The sequence below is a fragment of the Lethenteron reissneri genome, chromosome 54 (assembly GCF_015708825.2).
Source record: "Lethenteron reissneri isolate LAM-NWPU_2019-01 chromosome 54, ASM1570882v1, whole genome shotgun sequence".
Lineage (NCBI taxonomy): Eukaryota > Metazoa > Chordata > Hyperoartia > Petromyzontiformes > Petromyzontidae > Lethenteron > Lethenteron reissneri.
The window spans coordinates 9,101,768-9,117,489 of record NC_083832.1 but is presented as its reverse complement, the minus strand read 5'-3'; the positions used below and the strand labels follow the sequence as shown (position 1 = coordinate 9,117,489).

Here is a 15,722-nt window from a genome sequence, read left to right as displayed (position 1 = left end):
TTTTAAACAACGGTTTTATTAACAACTTCGTTTAACTCACGGTCGAGAAGTTCGTCATTGGCGCCTGAGACACGCGGCGCCTGCGTTTTGTGCGAGCCGATTCCACAGTTTATGGACCGCGACGTGTTTGACCTCCACACAAATATATATAAATAATAAGGCGTCCATACAAAATGTAAATTGCTTTAAAGTAGCGAATTATTTGATGAATTGATGCCGATTTTGATACAGGCGTGCATTGTCACCGGATCTGAGTACGCGTGCAAAATGTGGAATTGATTGGACAATGGGAAGTGAACGAAATTTGTATTACAAGATTTGGCCACGACAAACAGAGGAACCAAGTTGAGTAAAATCGTTTAAAAATGGCGAGGTACGTGACGTAAGGGGCGGCAGGAGTGCCCTCTCGTGCAATGTCTGTGCACATGGTTGGTTGTCGGGGCTTGGTTGACCGTACTTTGCTTCCATCGGTCAGCGCAACTTGGTGGGGAAAGTGCCCGTGGGAATAACGAGTCGATATCACCACAACTTTTACTGTTTTTATTCTCGCAGGTAAAGCCCACTGAGCTGTATAGCTCTTTCACAGAAGCCACCTGGCTATCACGGATGATAGCTGAACGAAGTGGGCTTATCGCCTGGTAATGTTTAGCTGACAAATACTCTAAACGCGTGACGTTGATTCTAAATGCGGAGGGAAAAACCGGGGGACTCCGAGAAAAATCCACGCGACCACGGGGAGAGAGACACGCAAACTCCAAATATAAAGCAGCAGGCGTCAGGGTCGGGATCGAACCCACGACCCTCCTGCATACCAGGCGAGGTAGTTAACATCTCGTCACATTACACCCAATTCGGACACAGCGTAAAAGCATCCTCCTACTTTTATCTCCTATATCATCGCTATCTCGTCTCTTACAGTTGAAACGAAGCGTATTTTTAGTTTGTATATCCAGACACGGGAACAAACAGCGTTTAACCCGACGTGGACAAATTATCCGTTCTAGAAATAATCGAATACATCGAGACATAAACCCAGTGGCGCCTGTTCGCCTGAAATCACGCCACCCCGTCTGGGTCACAGCGGCCTCGCTCCACGCCACAAATACAAACGACGTCGAGGGATGGAAGCGAGAGTCTGGACTGCGACCCTCCCGTCGAACCTGCCGGTTTCAATCTTCCGCGCCGTCGACGGTCGACCGTCAACAGAATCAGATCCGGGGCACGCGGCCGCAGCGGTCACGTGATGCACAAATGGCGCGTCACAAGAGTCGGGGCGGCCCTGCGAGTGTGCGGCCACGAATTCCAAAACCATCGACCGGCATCGTGAACACTCCGCTGCTGCTGCTGATGCTGTCATTGCTCTTTTAGAGGAGGAACGGACGAGATCCACTCAGACAGAGTGGATAACAGCATCTAAAATGACATCAAATTACATATTTAATCTGCTGCTATTAATCCATACGAAAGAGACAGAATCTGGGACCTTGCCCAGTGCTTGCAATGGTTGCGGTGGTTGCAGTGATTGCGGTGGTTGCAGTGGTTGTGGTGGTTGCAGTGATTGCGGTGGTTGCAGTGGTTGCGGTGGTTGCGGTGGTTGCAGTGGTTGCAATGGTTGCGGTGGTTGTGGTGGTTGCAGTAGTTGCAATGATTGCGGTGGTTGCGGTGGTGGCGGTGGTTGCAGTAGTTGCAGTGGTTGCGGTTGTTGCGGTGGTTGCGGTTGTTGCGGTGGTGTCGAGAGACTCTGAGCCCATGCCCCCCCCCCTCCCCCTTTCATCGTGAGATTGACGCCTCGATGACAGAGAGGTGAGACAATTAAACATTCCTCGCTCGAGGGGGGTTCCCATGATCAGCGTAGATCAGCGGAGATCAGCGACGAGCTCCAGAGATACAACGCGAAGCGTTCCCACGTCGTTCACGAAGGGACGCGTTCTGGAGATGCTCGCGAAAGAGCAAATTTCGTGGATAAATGACGTTGGCTGAAATAACTACGACGTGAATATGCTATTAGGTACGCGACAATCGTAACAATATTCTCTCGTCACTTTATCGCATCACCTCCGATTGGCGCAGTTGGCTGCGTACGGCGCGAAATAAGTTCAATCGTCCATACATTATTCACCTCGTCGCTATCTCGGTGCGGTGGTGTAGAGTTGTACATGTGAGTCGCAGATAGCCCCTAAATTGCGGACAGCTAAGTTCGTGAATGGCGAACACTGCACGTGTGCATGTTGAACGTCTTTCGCACCGTACGTAGCCCACCAAGAGTATGGATTCCTGCAGTCACGAAAGCTTCAAATCAAGATCGAACACAACATAATTGAACTTCTTGGTTCTTTCGATAAAGTCGCGTAGCATGGAAATAATAAAATAATAAAAATAAAACATAATAAAATAATTCTCACGACGTTTCGGCCACAACGCAAGCAGCCGTCCTCAGGTGAAGAACAGGTCTGTCGAGAAGACCTTCAGACTCTGTCTTCTCGACAGACCTGTTCTTCACCTGAGGACGGCTGCTTGCGTTGTGGCCGAAACGTCGTGAGAATTATTTTATTATGTTTTATTATTTTATTATTTCCATTCCACGTGACTTTACCGAAAGAACCAAGAAGATGAATCCCTGCATTCACGAAAGCTTTAAATCGTGTGGGGAGATTGTGTGTCCGGTCCCTCGGAGTTCACGTGCGTTCGTGCGCCTCTCCCTTGACCCCCCCCCCCCTGCGCCGCAGATGTGGACGAGTGCCTGCGCCCGTCCGTGTGCCAGCAGCGGTGCAGCAACACCTACGGCTCGTACCGGTGCCACTGCGAGCAGGGATATCGGCGCGGCCCGGGGAACAACAGCGCCACGTGCGAAGGTGCCGTGGGGAGGAGGGAGTCGGTGTGGGGGGGGGGGGTGATGGGTTGAGAGGAGGGGAGGTGGGTAGGGTGGGGTGCGGTGATGCGTTGCTTGTTACCGAGTGTCTCGCCCGTTTGTTCACTCGCACGCTGGCACATCTGCCCAGGGGCCGACTGGCCGACTGGCCGATGACTGATTGATAGACTCATTAGGTGACGCAATCACTCACCTCGATTGCTTGCCCATTCATTCACTTCACCCGCCTCGCTCACTCGTGCCCATCACTTACTCGCTCCTCACTCACTCGGTCACTTACTGACTCACTCACCTCCTTTGCGCGTTCATTCATTCACTGACCCGCTTCGCTCACCGACTCGCCCAATGAATCGCTCAACAACTCACGCTCTCGCTCACCTACCCACTCACCCAACTTGCTCCTTTTTTAAGTCGACAATGTACCTGTCGTTTGCTTTGCAATGCACGCAAACCTTTCATCCGCGGGCATTCATCAGTTTTACAAGCGGTGGTCAAACATCTTCTTGGTTCTTTCGGTAAAGTCACGTAGAAGGGAAAGAATAAAAGAATAAAAATAAAACATAATAAAATAATTCTGACGACGTTTCGGCCACAACGCAAGCAGCCGTCCTCAGGTGAAGAACAGGTCTGTCGGAAAGACAGCGTCTGAATGGGCACCACCAGGCTTGGCAGCGTATATTTAAGCTGGGTTGGAGGGGGGAAGGGGCTCCTTGACAAAGTAATTTGCACATCAAGAGGAATTTAGCATATTTATGGGAAATGCAGATATGGGATTATTCACTACTTGTGGAAAGCGTAGAAGGTGGGGGGGGGGGGGGGGGTTTCAACGTCATATTATGCCCGTGCATTATGCAGTATGCAGGATTAGCAGCATCAAAGGGAGGGAGTAGGGTTAGCAGTAATAGAGGGAAGGAATTTTAATAGTAAGGAGCTGCAGCAGCTAAACCACCAGGTGGTCAAACATTAATATTTTTGGGGGACCGTCACGTTAAATGTACAGCGACTCAAACTTAGGCCAACTTCCACAATGTTAATGTGCAACACTAGCTCATTCGGGTATCGATTCTCGCACTGCACGGCGTATTACCGCTGCCACGACGTGCGGAACTTTGCGCGACGATGATCTGTCCTCAAATCCTCCTCTCCGCCTGGAAATATTTCATTCGATTGGTCGTTCCGTTTGGACGAACATCCATCGACTCGATTTAAAGCTTTCGTGACTGCAGGGATTCATCTTCTTGGTTCTTTCGGTAAAGTCACGTCGAAGGGAAATAAAAATAAAATAATAAAACATAATAAAATAAAATTCTCATGACGTTTCGGCCACAACGCAAGCAGCCGTCCTCAAGTGAAGAACAGGTCTGTCGGAAAGACGGCGTTTGAATGAACTAATTTCGATTTAAAGCTTTCGTGACTGCAGGGATTCATCTTCTTGGTTCTTTCGGTAAAGTCACGTAGAAGGGAAATAATGTATTTTATTATGTTTTATTTTTATTATTTTATTATTTCCCTTCTACGTGACTTTACCGAAAGAACCAAGACGATGAATCCATCGACTCTTCACTCCATGCGCTCGTTTTTAGTTATTAGTTTGTTCGCTAACTGTAAGTTTGTGCTGTCGTTGTGTCTGCATTGAAACGTCCCGTTGTGCGTGACCGCCCTCGCTCCGCCTCACGATCGCACTCCGTTCACGCTGGGGCTCCATGATCCATCCGCACTCAAAATGCTCTTCGGCACGTGCCGATATCCCAGAACAATTCCACGGCGGCATAACGGAATGGTATTTAAAGAATGGATGTACTGCAGACTTCGTGGTCATCCTCATCACGACCCATGGGCAGATAATCCCGTAGGTTCCCACTAAACATTTCGCCGTTCGTTTCAACTCTCCTCCGTCTTGTGCGAATGTGCTCAAGTGGTGGCCGCGTCTTTGTGGGACCCGTCTCTTACGTCGTCGTCAAGCTCAGCTCTGTTAGGTCTTCCTCCCTTTCCGGTTCATTCCATTATTCCGAACAACAACAACAACGCACTTTTAATTTCTCGTCGTTTTCCATCATGCACACGGGTCCAAACAGTGACAGTTTCCTTCTAATCACTGCCCGCATTGCCAGATCTTCTTCCATGATGATGATAAGATATTAATTTAAAGACCTTTTTCAATCCACTGCTGGATTGAGAAGGCCTTCCCAACAAGTCGCCACCTCTCGTCATCCGATGATTATAACGACCCACCCCAGCATCGGCACAGAATCTGATTCCATCGCTCCATCTCCTTTGGGGTGACGTCCTCCCAGTATTATTTATTCCATACGGGCAGGCATCTGCTCTTGCTTTGGATGCAGCGAGTATCTTTCTAATCTACAACCCTCATTAAATCGACATTGCGTTAGCGACCTGAAGCCTCCGTTGGCTCCATCCTCCGCTGCCTCCGATCACGGTTCGATCTTCTCTGCAGCCTCCAAAACCAACTCTCAACTCTGAATAAGTAAAACATAAAAATACATAAAGTGAGAAGAAAGTTCAAAAACAAATTCAACTCCACTCAGTCGACAAATTGAAGCCGCACGTGTTTTTTTGACCTCGGTGAGAAGCCGCGTGTCGTCAAGACCTCGTCGTCATGGTCACAGGTTCGCCGATTCCTCTTCGGCGAGAGCGATCAAGCGCTGTGACCGACCGACTCATTCGCAGACGGCTCCATCTTCGTCTCGTCCATTGGCCTTGTGGGCCATTGGGCTCACGACCTTTTTGCCTTCACCCTAGATACCATCCACGCAGCGCTGCCTCTCCATTTCTCTCGTTTGTCCGCCGCTGTATTCTACCATCGTGTCCAGCGTGGATGGTTGACGCCCGCTCACATCGTGTGGTCTTCCGAGCGCCTTTCACGTCTCCCTGCGGTCACGAATCACCCCGGTTCACGTGCCCGAAACATTGCGGCCTCCCCTAATTGCCCTGACTCGGTTGCCTCGATTCTTTTGGGTCGGTGTCTCTTCTACCCCGGGACTTCTTCCTTGTTCGTGTGTTTGCTCGGTCTCAGGATCTTTGTGTATATATACAGGAGAAATCCGATAAGCTATAAAGCTCTTCGTTCACCGATGTCCCGGAGGGGCGGGTCAGAACGAAACAACAACAAACAATACGAAAAAAACCACGATAGGAGTGCAAAGTATAGGAAAGGATAAAAAAATAACTTAAAAATTTCTACTCATATTAAAAAAAGTTGTTTTTGTTATCTTACCAGGTAAAGCCCGTTGAGCTATTGGCTTCTTCTTCAGAAGCGACTTGGCCACAAATGACATCTCAACGAAGTGGCTTTTCGAGCGGACATTCACGGCAGCAAAATCATCTGAAAGAAGCGTTGAGAATTCTCCGCAAGGCTCTCATTTCAGGAGCGGCTCTCCTCCTCCTCCTCCCCATTCATTTATTTCACCCACTACAACAGATGGGCCAACGAGGTTCCTTATCGTGTGCGTGAGCGCGTTGACACGGTTGAGTTTTCAAGGCGGCGTTCCAACAGACTTTAGCCTCACGCCCGGCACGGAGAGTCCTGCTCGGGGCACTAAGGTTGCGCTACCAGTGCCCATCACAAAGCGCACACGGAAACGTACCCTTCAGAGCCCCCCCACCCCGCCCCCCCCAACAGCCTCCAGGGGAGTTTCGCTCACTCAGATGAAGCTCCCGCAAAGCATCGTCAAGCGGGACAAGCGGCGTTGGCGACAGCGTTTGATGAGGGTCACTTACAGCGCTCCGGGGGTGGTGGTAGTGGTGGTGGTGGGGGGGGGAGTCATCACGTGGAGATATCCGTAAGACCACCCAGTCACCGAAGACGACTGCTGCTGCTGCTGCTACAACAGGTCCCTGGGGGGGGGGGCATTTTTTCTCCCTCTCTCTCTCCCTGCTCACTGAATTCTAAAAATGCTGCCCCACGTCGCACGAGGCCGACTGTTACCGCTCGCTCGCTCGCCCGCCCGCACCACCCCCTCTCCCCCGCACCTTGTTGTGTTTTCTCTCTTCGCCAGACATTGATGAATGCTCCGACGGTGTCAGCGGAGGTGAGGTCTGCACGTACCGCTGCGTGAACACCCCGGGCAGCTACGCGTGCAGGTGTCCCGTGCCGGGCTACACGCTCTCGCCCAATGGCCACGCGTGTCGAGGTGGGGGCAACAGAGCGCGCGCACCAAACACAGAGCAAAAAGAACACGCGCACGGACATTCACTGCCCCCGCCTGCAACAGACCGTCGAGGGGACAGGTGCTGTTAGTGGCGAGTAGCAAGCGCCGTCTATGAATGCCGGCCACAGCACACGGAAGAAGGTGGGTGACCAAAAAACGCAACCACGCCCGGCCGCCTTTGTCTCCCCAGTGGCGATGTTTACAACAACGCACCCGGTTACTCATTTCAGGCTGAGTCGAGCTAGGCGCGAGGCCCAGGATCGGTTCGAACGTTCGTTGCTGGTGTTGGCCTGTGAGCGGAAGTCGAACTCGGGTCGTCTGGTTCGTAGAGCAGCGCGCTAACCGTTGCACTACCGCTCCCCACACAGACACACAAACACAAAGCTAAAGACAAATATCCCCCAGGTAGACTGCGCTGGGTGTTGAGGCGAGTGCTGTTGTTAGCAAGCTCCACTTAAATCTGGCACGACGCACGAGCGAATCGTGTGGTGAACACCACGCCCGGCCGCCTTTATCTCCCCAGTGCTGACGATTAAGGGCTGTACCAGGTGGTCATTTAAGGCTGAGTCAACCTAAAGAAGGCCAGGTGCGGTTCAGATTTTCTCCATTGATGTTGGCTGTGAGCGGGAATCGAACTCGGGTCGCCGGATCCGTAGCTCAGTGTGCCCATTGCTATGCCATCGCTCCACACGCGCCTGCAACCCATTAACATTTCATTGTCTTGATACAGTTTCGTGTGTCCAGGGATCGGAGCACCAAGGCCTGGGTTTGACTCCAGATCTTACTTTAGTTTTGTTTGGAACACACGTGCATGTATTTGTGTGCTTTCTGAGATTACATTTTTACACCGTTGCTGAGCTAATTTCCCAAAGGCACAAAATATCATGCGGCTAGCAACAAGCAGCACCATAAAACGTTTAAACGGAATGTTTTTTTTTTTATTGAGCGAGGTTAAAATATATTTTTGGGCGTGAGACGATGATGGAGAGGGAATTTCAAAGTGGAGCAGTGTGAGGGAAGACCCATAAAGAGAAGTGATTTGACTTGCAGTGTGATGCGTGAGTGAGTGGGTAGGTGGGTGAGTGGGTGAGTGGATGAGTGGGTGAGTGGGTGAGTGAGTGACTGGGTGAGTGGGTGCGTGAGTGAGTGGGTGGGTGAGTGGGTGACTGGGTGAGTGAGTAGGTGCGTGAGTGCGTGGGTGGGTGAGTGGGTGAGTGAGTGACTGGGTGAGTGAGTGGGTGACTGGGTGAGTGAGTAGGTGCGTGAGTGAGTGGGTGGGTGAGTGGGTGAGTGAGTGGGTGAGTGGGTGAGTGAGTGACTGGGTGAGTGAGTGGGTGCCTGGGTGAGTGAGTGAGTAGGTGAGTGAGTGGGTAATTGAATGAGTGGGTGAGTGGGTGAGTGAGTGAGTGGGTGGGTGGGTGGGTGAGTGACTGGGTGAGTGAGTGGGTGGGTGAGTGGGTGAGTGACTGGGTGAGTGAGTGGGTGAGTGAGTGGGTGGGTGAGTGAGTGGTTGGGTAGGTGAGTGAGTGGGTGACTGGGTGAGTGAGTAGGTGAGTGAGTGGGTGAGTGAGTGACTGGGTGAGTGAGTGGGTGAGTGAGTGACTGGGTGAGTGAGTGGGTGACTGGGTGAGTGAGTGAGTAGGTGAGTGAGTGAGTAAATGAGTGAGTGGGTGAGTGGGTGGGTGAGTGAGTGGGTGTACGAGTGGGTAAATGAGTGAATAGGTGAATGAGTGAGTGGGCGAGTGAGTGACTGGGCGAGCGAGCGAGTGAATGCGTGAGCGAGTGGGTGAGTGCTTTGTTGTGACCTGCAGCATGCTGGCTGAACACGGTGTGAAGGAGATGACACACAGCCAGTGGGCTCTCCCGAGGCCTCAACACGGGCGGAGGAATCAACGGGTGAAGTTCACGGTAACAGTGACCACGGCGTTAGCGATAGGAAGACCGATAAGGAGAGTAACCGACCGCCGATGAGTGAGCGATCGACCGCCGTGAATTAGCGAGCGCTGGGTCATCAATCAACGTGACTGCCCTACAATGGACACAATGAATTCTTACGAGATTGTTTCATCCTTGGCGGGCGCGCGCGTGGGGGGGGGGGGTCGGTGTGTGTTTCCGTCTCCCCGAAAGACATCGACGAGTGCTCCTCCGGAACTCACAACTGCACCTCCGCCGAGGTCTGCTACAACGTGGCCGGTGGATTCCGTTGCCTGGCCTACAGCTGCCCGCCCAACTACAAGAAGACGTCGTCCACGTGAGTTGCGTTCAGCCGCCGGCGACGCACGCGGCACGGCGTCGCGAGTCCGAGTCGGCACGTGGGGGAGACCGAGGACCAGGTTCGTGCGCTCGCCACTGATGTTGGCCGTGAGAGCCGGGGGGGGGGGGGGAGGTTGACGTCGCCGCTTGCATGAAGGGGGTGCGCTGACCGCTACGAAGCCGCTCCCCAGCTGGCACGGAGGCAAAGAGGAAGATGCCCCCCCTCGTAGACTCTGACAGGCTCTGGGGGCAAGTTCCATTAGCGAGCAGCATCTGTGAAGGGACGGTACGGCACACGAAGGGGGGTGGGCGGCCTGCACCACGCCCGGCCGCCTTTGTCTCCCTCGTCGCAATGTTTATACATCGCACCAGGTGTTCGCTTGAGGCTGAGTCGACCTGGGGGAGGCCCAGGACCACTTCAGATAATCGTCACTGGCGTTTGCCCGCGAGAGGGAATTTCACTCTGGTTGGCAGGTTCGCCGCTACACCTCCCGCTCCCGAGGTGTTGACGCACAAAGACGTGCACGCACGCGCACAGGTACTACGCATGGCCAGGAGTCAAATACACATCGCTGGGATCCGCATTGCAGATGGGCGAATCACTGTAAGTACCGCTGATGAGACAAAGACACACACCCATGCATGGCAGCCACCGCTCTTCGGCAAGTGGCGATGATGTGACCACGGAATGGGCACGCACACTGCACTATTTTAGTGTTCAGCGCGCTTTTTCATAATCCAAAATTTCAGTTGTTCAGCTGTGAGCTGTGGGCATAATTTAGGGGCCTGTCCGTAAATGACGTCACGCATCTAGGGGGGGGGGGTGGTCAGACATTTGTGACGATGTGTGACGAGGGGGGGAGGGGTTTGAGAAATGTGACGTCACGTAAAAATGCGCAACTTTAAATAAATATAGACAACACGTTCTACTTAAGTAAATAGATTTTTTTTATGAAATGTTTACTCCTACAACATCAGAGTGCAACGCCACATTAAATACGTACTACAATGACAACAGTTTAAAGCGATTTGAAGCACGTTTTATATATTTTTTGGGGGGTGGGCAGAGCTTTGTGACGTCATATTTGAGGGGGGGGTCTGACTTTTTGTGACGCCGTGTGACGAAAGGGGGGGGGGGGGGGTCAAAAATCGTCTACAATCGCGTGACGTCATTTATGAACGGCCCCTTAAGGTTGACACGTGAACTTGTCCTGTGGCTTACATAGAGGCTTGACTCATCTGAGAGTGTGTGTGTGTGTGCAGTCCTGGCGATGAGTGTCAAATGAAAAACAAACAATAGGACTGAGGATCTTTGGATTTTTTTAAGGGCAATTTTGGATCTCCCTTTGCATTTACGGATGATTTACATTCGCGTACGAATGCGTCGTGTCTTCGCGTTCGCAAAGGTGAGGTCACCACCGACGGTGCACAAAGCGGCACCGAAGTGACGGAACGTGACGTTTATTTCGCGTGACCCCGTACCCGCGTTGTGGCTGTGATTAGCGTTTGTTGTTCTTCCCCCTGCACCTCCGATTGGCACGGTTGGACACAAATACCAGCTATTAAAGCAAATCCTGGAAGGAAAAATCGAAGGGAAAAAACGACCAGGACGGCCAAAAACGACATGGCTCAGTAACATCAAAACATGGCTACAATTAACAACAGCACAAACTCTACACGCCGTGCTAGACCGGGACCAATATCATCGTGAAGTCGCACACGCCGTTAGGCAGCACTAAAGAAGAGAAGAAGGATACGTATGGTGCGAAAGAAGTTCAACATGCAGGACATGGATACGTACGGTTACCGCATTGCACGCTTTCAGATGCGCATCTGCGACCGTCTGGAACGCTCCTCTTTCCGATATTAGGGAGCCACTGGAGTTATGCATTTTTAAATCATCTAGATTCAAAACTCACTTCTTTGCAACCGCTTGTTGTTGTGTTTAGTGGTCGTTGTCCTTCCCCCTGCCCCTCCAATTGGCACGGTTGGTTACGTATGGTGCGAAAGAAGTTTAACGTACATACACACAATCCAAAGTTTCAAATAAATCCACCAGAAATGTCACAATTAGGGCCATGTATTTTATTCGTCCAGACAATGACAATCCTAACCCACAATGACAATCCTAAGAAACTAAATCACTAAAAGGCCCCACTTGTGAGTATTCTGGTGAATGTCCTTGACACTTTGCACCGCACGCATGTTACCAAACGTTTCCGCAAATGTCGCCGCAGGCGATGTGAGCGAATATCGTGCGAGGACGACAACGATCACGACCGCCTCCTTCATGAGCTGAAGCAGAAGGAGCTGATTGAGCACCACCACCACCCTCACCCTCACCACCCTCACCACCACCAGGACTGCGCCACGAGCCCTGCGATCATCACCTACCACCGCGTGTCCTTCCCGGCGAGCGTGCGTCCTCCGGCTGCGGTGCTACACGTGGGCCCGTCGCGCACGCTGCATGGCGACAGCGTGCTCCTCTCGGTGTCGCCGCACAGCGATCCGGGAGCCCACTTCGGGGTGCGGAACCCTCGCGGGCCATCGGGGGGCGCTGTTCCTCCGGCGGCCTCTCAGCGGCGTCGCCGATTTCCTCCTCGACGTGCAGATACGGCTGCTGCGGCGCGACCGGCGTGCGCTCAGCCTCCTGGCGAGGGTTTTCGTCGTGGTCACCGACGATCCGTTCCGCCGTCCGACCGTCGTGGACGGCGGCGGGGAGGGGTGGAAAATCGTGTAGGGGAGGCGCTGGTGGCCGCGTCGATTCGTACGCGCGCGTGCGTGTCGTGTGTGTGTTGTGCGTGTTGTGTGTGTGTGTTGTGCGCGCGTGTGTGTTGAAACTTCTTTTGCACCGGACGTAGCCGGCTCTGCTCATCGGAGGTGCGGGGGGAAGGACAACAACAAACTAAACACAAAAGAGCAGTTCTGAAGGAATTCGTTTTTCAATCGAGATTCGGTCAAAGTGCACAGCTCTCCGGCGGCTTCTTAATATCGGAAGCAAGAGCGTTCCAGACGGCCGCGGAAGCGCATCTGAAAGCGCGTGAGATGCGGTGACCGTCTTCGATGGGCAAAACATTTGATTGCGCCCCCCTCCCCCCATCTGTAGCCCCCTACCACAGACCTGGGGGGGGGGGTGTAATTCCACGTTAAACAAGCCTTAAACCACAACGTTAAACGCCACGATGATGTCATGTGACGGACAATGTTCCATCACGTGCCGGTTAAATTGAATGATCCTCGGGAGGGTTGATTGTATCCACGGTTAAGTGAAGCGCCCGAATTGAATGTCACGGGTTCACTTCCGCGCGCGGTAACTTGTCGGCTTGGCTGAGACCATCAATCCGCTTGCCCTTGAGGAGCCGGTTCAAGCACCTGGGTGGCTGTGTAGGGAGTCTTTAAACCCACGATCTCAGCAATGTCCGGCTCAGCGCTCTTGACCTCTGACCCATCTGGCCACCTCAAACCACCACCACCACTACCACCAATCATTAAATCATCACCACCGCCACCGCCGCTGCTATCATCATATCATCATCATCTTTAGAGCAATGTCAAATGCACCAACGGTACTCATTTTGTGTTTGAAGCTGCCACCGTCGACGTTTTGATATGTGCTGTGTGTCTCGTGACCTCTCAGTCGCTGAATAATGTAAGTGGCCGGCTTAAAGGAATGTCCGATTGTGCAGGATCAATGTTCTTTAACCAGGTGAGTGGCCGCTGAGGTTCAAACGTTGCCAAGACGCCCTGGGTAGAATAGTTGCACGGGGGAAGGCTATTTTATTTTACTTTTTGTTACTTTCTAACTGAACGTTGATGTATTAGCTCTGCCCCGTCTGTCTTTCTGTTTGTCCCTCTGTCTTCCTTTGTTTGTCCATCTGACTTATCTGTCTGTCTCTATTAAAGGGTCAAGATAGCTCGCGTAAAATGTGACCTGATATGATTATGAACGTCCCTGTTGATGCGCTATATTGTGCTGTTTCGTGGACGCGCATTGAAACTATTCTTGTGCATTGAATTTCTTACGCTGCTGAGACAAAGACGGACTACACATGCATGACAGCCATCGTTCTTCAGGAAGTGGCGATGATGTGATCATGGTCATTGCGCCAGGATAGGTGCACACGAAGGACCTCTTGCTCCATTCCATCCGCCTATCCGTTTACTTACTGAACGTTTTCATTACATTGTAAGATTGTTTTTAATCAGAGAAATTAACCGGATATTATGACCGCAAGCCCATCTTAAGCACACTGCACACATATTTATATTTCAGGCGTTACTTTTATATAATTTGCTTTGTAGACTATTCTTGTGTTTGCGTATATATTGGATGCTGTAAAGCAGAGGTGTGGACTCGAGTCATGTGACTTGGACTCGAGTCAGACTCGAGTCATGAATTTGATGACTTCAGACTCGACTTGAACTTGCATAACAATTACTTTGTCCCACCTTTACAGTGTAAAGCATTTCAAGAAAGCCATACGATTTCTGTTTAAGTGAGAATATTAATTTTCAGTGTACAATGTCGGTCAATTCTGCGAATTTACCAGCCACGTTTATCGAGTTAAAACTCAGTTGATCGTCAGGACTGTGTGTGGTGTGGTAAAGTGTGGGTACCCCCACCTCGACGGAGACGTCTGCCCAGCATGGAAGAGTAGGCCAAGCGCTCTCTAGAAGGGCCCTCCATGGCCAACACGTACATACATGCATTCACACACAACGTCAATGTTTCAACATCAATGCATCAACACATACATTCGCACATACATTCATCAGTGCATAAATGCATCAAGATCAATGCTTTTAACGCACACATCAACGCGTGAATGCATTCACATATACATGCATCAATGTATCAACATCATTGCATCAATGCATCCACGCACACCTTACAATGTGGGCCTGGATTGGCCTGTTGGCAAATTCACATTTTGATTTTAAAAAAAATTAGCCAAAATATGCACTGATGTGTCCCATTACGAACAATGTGGCATTCGCCCATGTAATGGACCAAAAACGAATTGCTATCAAGCCAAGGTATCAAAACGTCAGTCATGCTGAGTTATTGAACGGCGAATAAGAGACATTGCTTTGACAGCTCACTCGTTTCAGGTGGTTATCACCTAATTCACTATGAGTGGCCACACAGACATTGGAACGGCTAAAGTTATGCCACCTCAGATGGCATCGGCTAAAATGAAACATCTGGTCTGGGCTAGTGGAGAATAAATCCCTTCTGAGTTGCAACCGATTCGTGAATATTAAGTCTGAGCCTACGCGCGCACATTTATGTTCGTTGTGCACGCGTGTATCGATTCACAGCCACCAAAGTCGCGGTCCGAATTCAATAAATGATTCTCATTTGAACTTTAATGCCTCCAGTGGCTGCACTGATCACGTGAACCGCCGTCCACTCTTAGACGCACGTTTCGCAACTTTGCAAAAACGATACGAATGGGTACTTTGTTACACCCAGAGTATACATATAGAGACCCGTAGCTTATTTATATAGACGCGTGTGTCTGTGCTGTCTTCAAGTGTGCACGCCTTGTATTTATACGGATCAACAACCTCGCATTTATTTCCATTTATTCCCACATAAATAAAGGGCTTTTTTTCTCAAACCTGCACCGCGTTTCTGTCTGTCTGTGTCTCTCTCTCTCCCTCTCTATCGCTACGCTGAGTGGAATGTGCATTACACTCACACAGCTGTCTCCTCGTCGCAAGCCACCTGCATGCGCTCTGTTTTTTTCTGCATCCTTGGTATTTAGAGGCAATAATATTTTCGCGAAGAATTAAATGCCGCAGATTAGGACTCGCATTCCGGGAATGCTCGACGGCCACGTTTTTAAGCTTTCGAGTGAGTGATACGTGTGAGCAAGGACTGTTTATCGCGCGACGTTTTGGCATCTGCCGACTGAGACATGCCCTAAAGAGGGCTCTGATACCTGCCCGTGCAGGAAGTTCGCAGGGATTTTGAGAAGCTCGATGTGTTTTGGTAGCTTTATTCCTCCCCGCAGAGAGAGAGAGAGAGGCGACGAATTAAAACATATCGGCGGCTTTGCGGCCGTTTTACAAAGGCAAACAAACACGAGCGCATTGATGTGGCTTGTGATATGGGAGGGAGGGTTATTCTTCTCTTGTGGATGTATTGCCGTGAGTAGGAAGTGCCACTGCTGCCCTTCCCAATTGACGTCCTTCGATGGTCTATTCTGCCACCACCGCTAGGGTACAGACTATTTGCGGGAGGTTTTTTTTTTTGTCCGCTCAATACTACGCCTTAATTTCTCAGAAAGGTTCAGAATTCAACGTAAAGGCACATTGTGGAGCCTTCTTTTTTAGTGACACACAAGAAAAAAAAAGTAAGTTTGCCTGACAAGAGTTAATGCTCTGTGTCCGGTCCACAAAGCCTGGAATCGTCCATGCCCGAG

General features: G+C 51.0%; 1 protein-coding gene across 1 annotated transcript in view; it reads left to right on the top strand.

Annotated features, from left to right (window-relative positions):
* Positions 1-14,896, top strand: part of LOC133356395 (fibulin-2-like) — a 49,189-nt gene extending 34,293 nt beyond the window's left edge. The window contains 5 exon segments of the mRNA XM_061573902.1: positions 2,727-2,852; positions 6,886-7,020; positions 9,166-9,289; positions 11,529-11,823; positions 11,825-14,896. Of these exon segments, the coding sequence (XP_061429886.1) occupies positions 2,727-2,852; positions 6,886-7,020; positions 9,166-9,289; positions 11,529-11,823; positions 11,825-12,031 (887 nt within the window). The 3' untranslated portion in view covers positions 12,032-14,896.
* Positions 14,897-15,722: the final 826 nt, after the last annotated feature.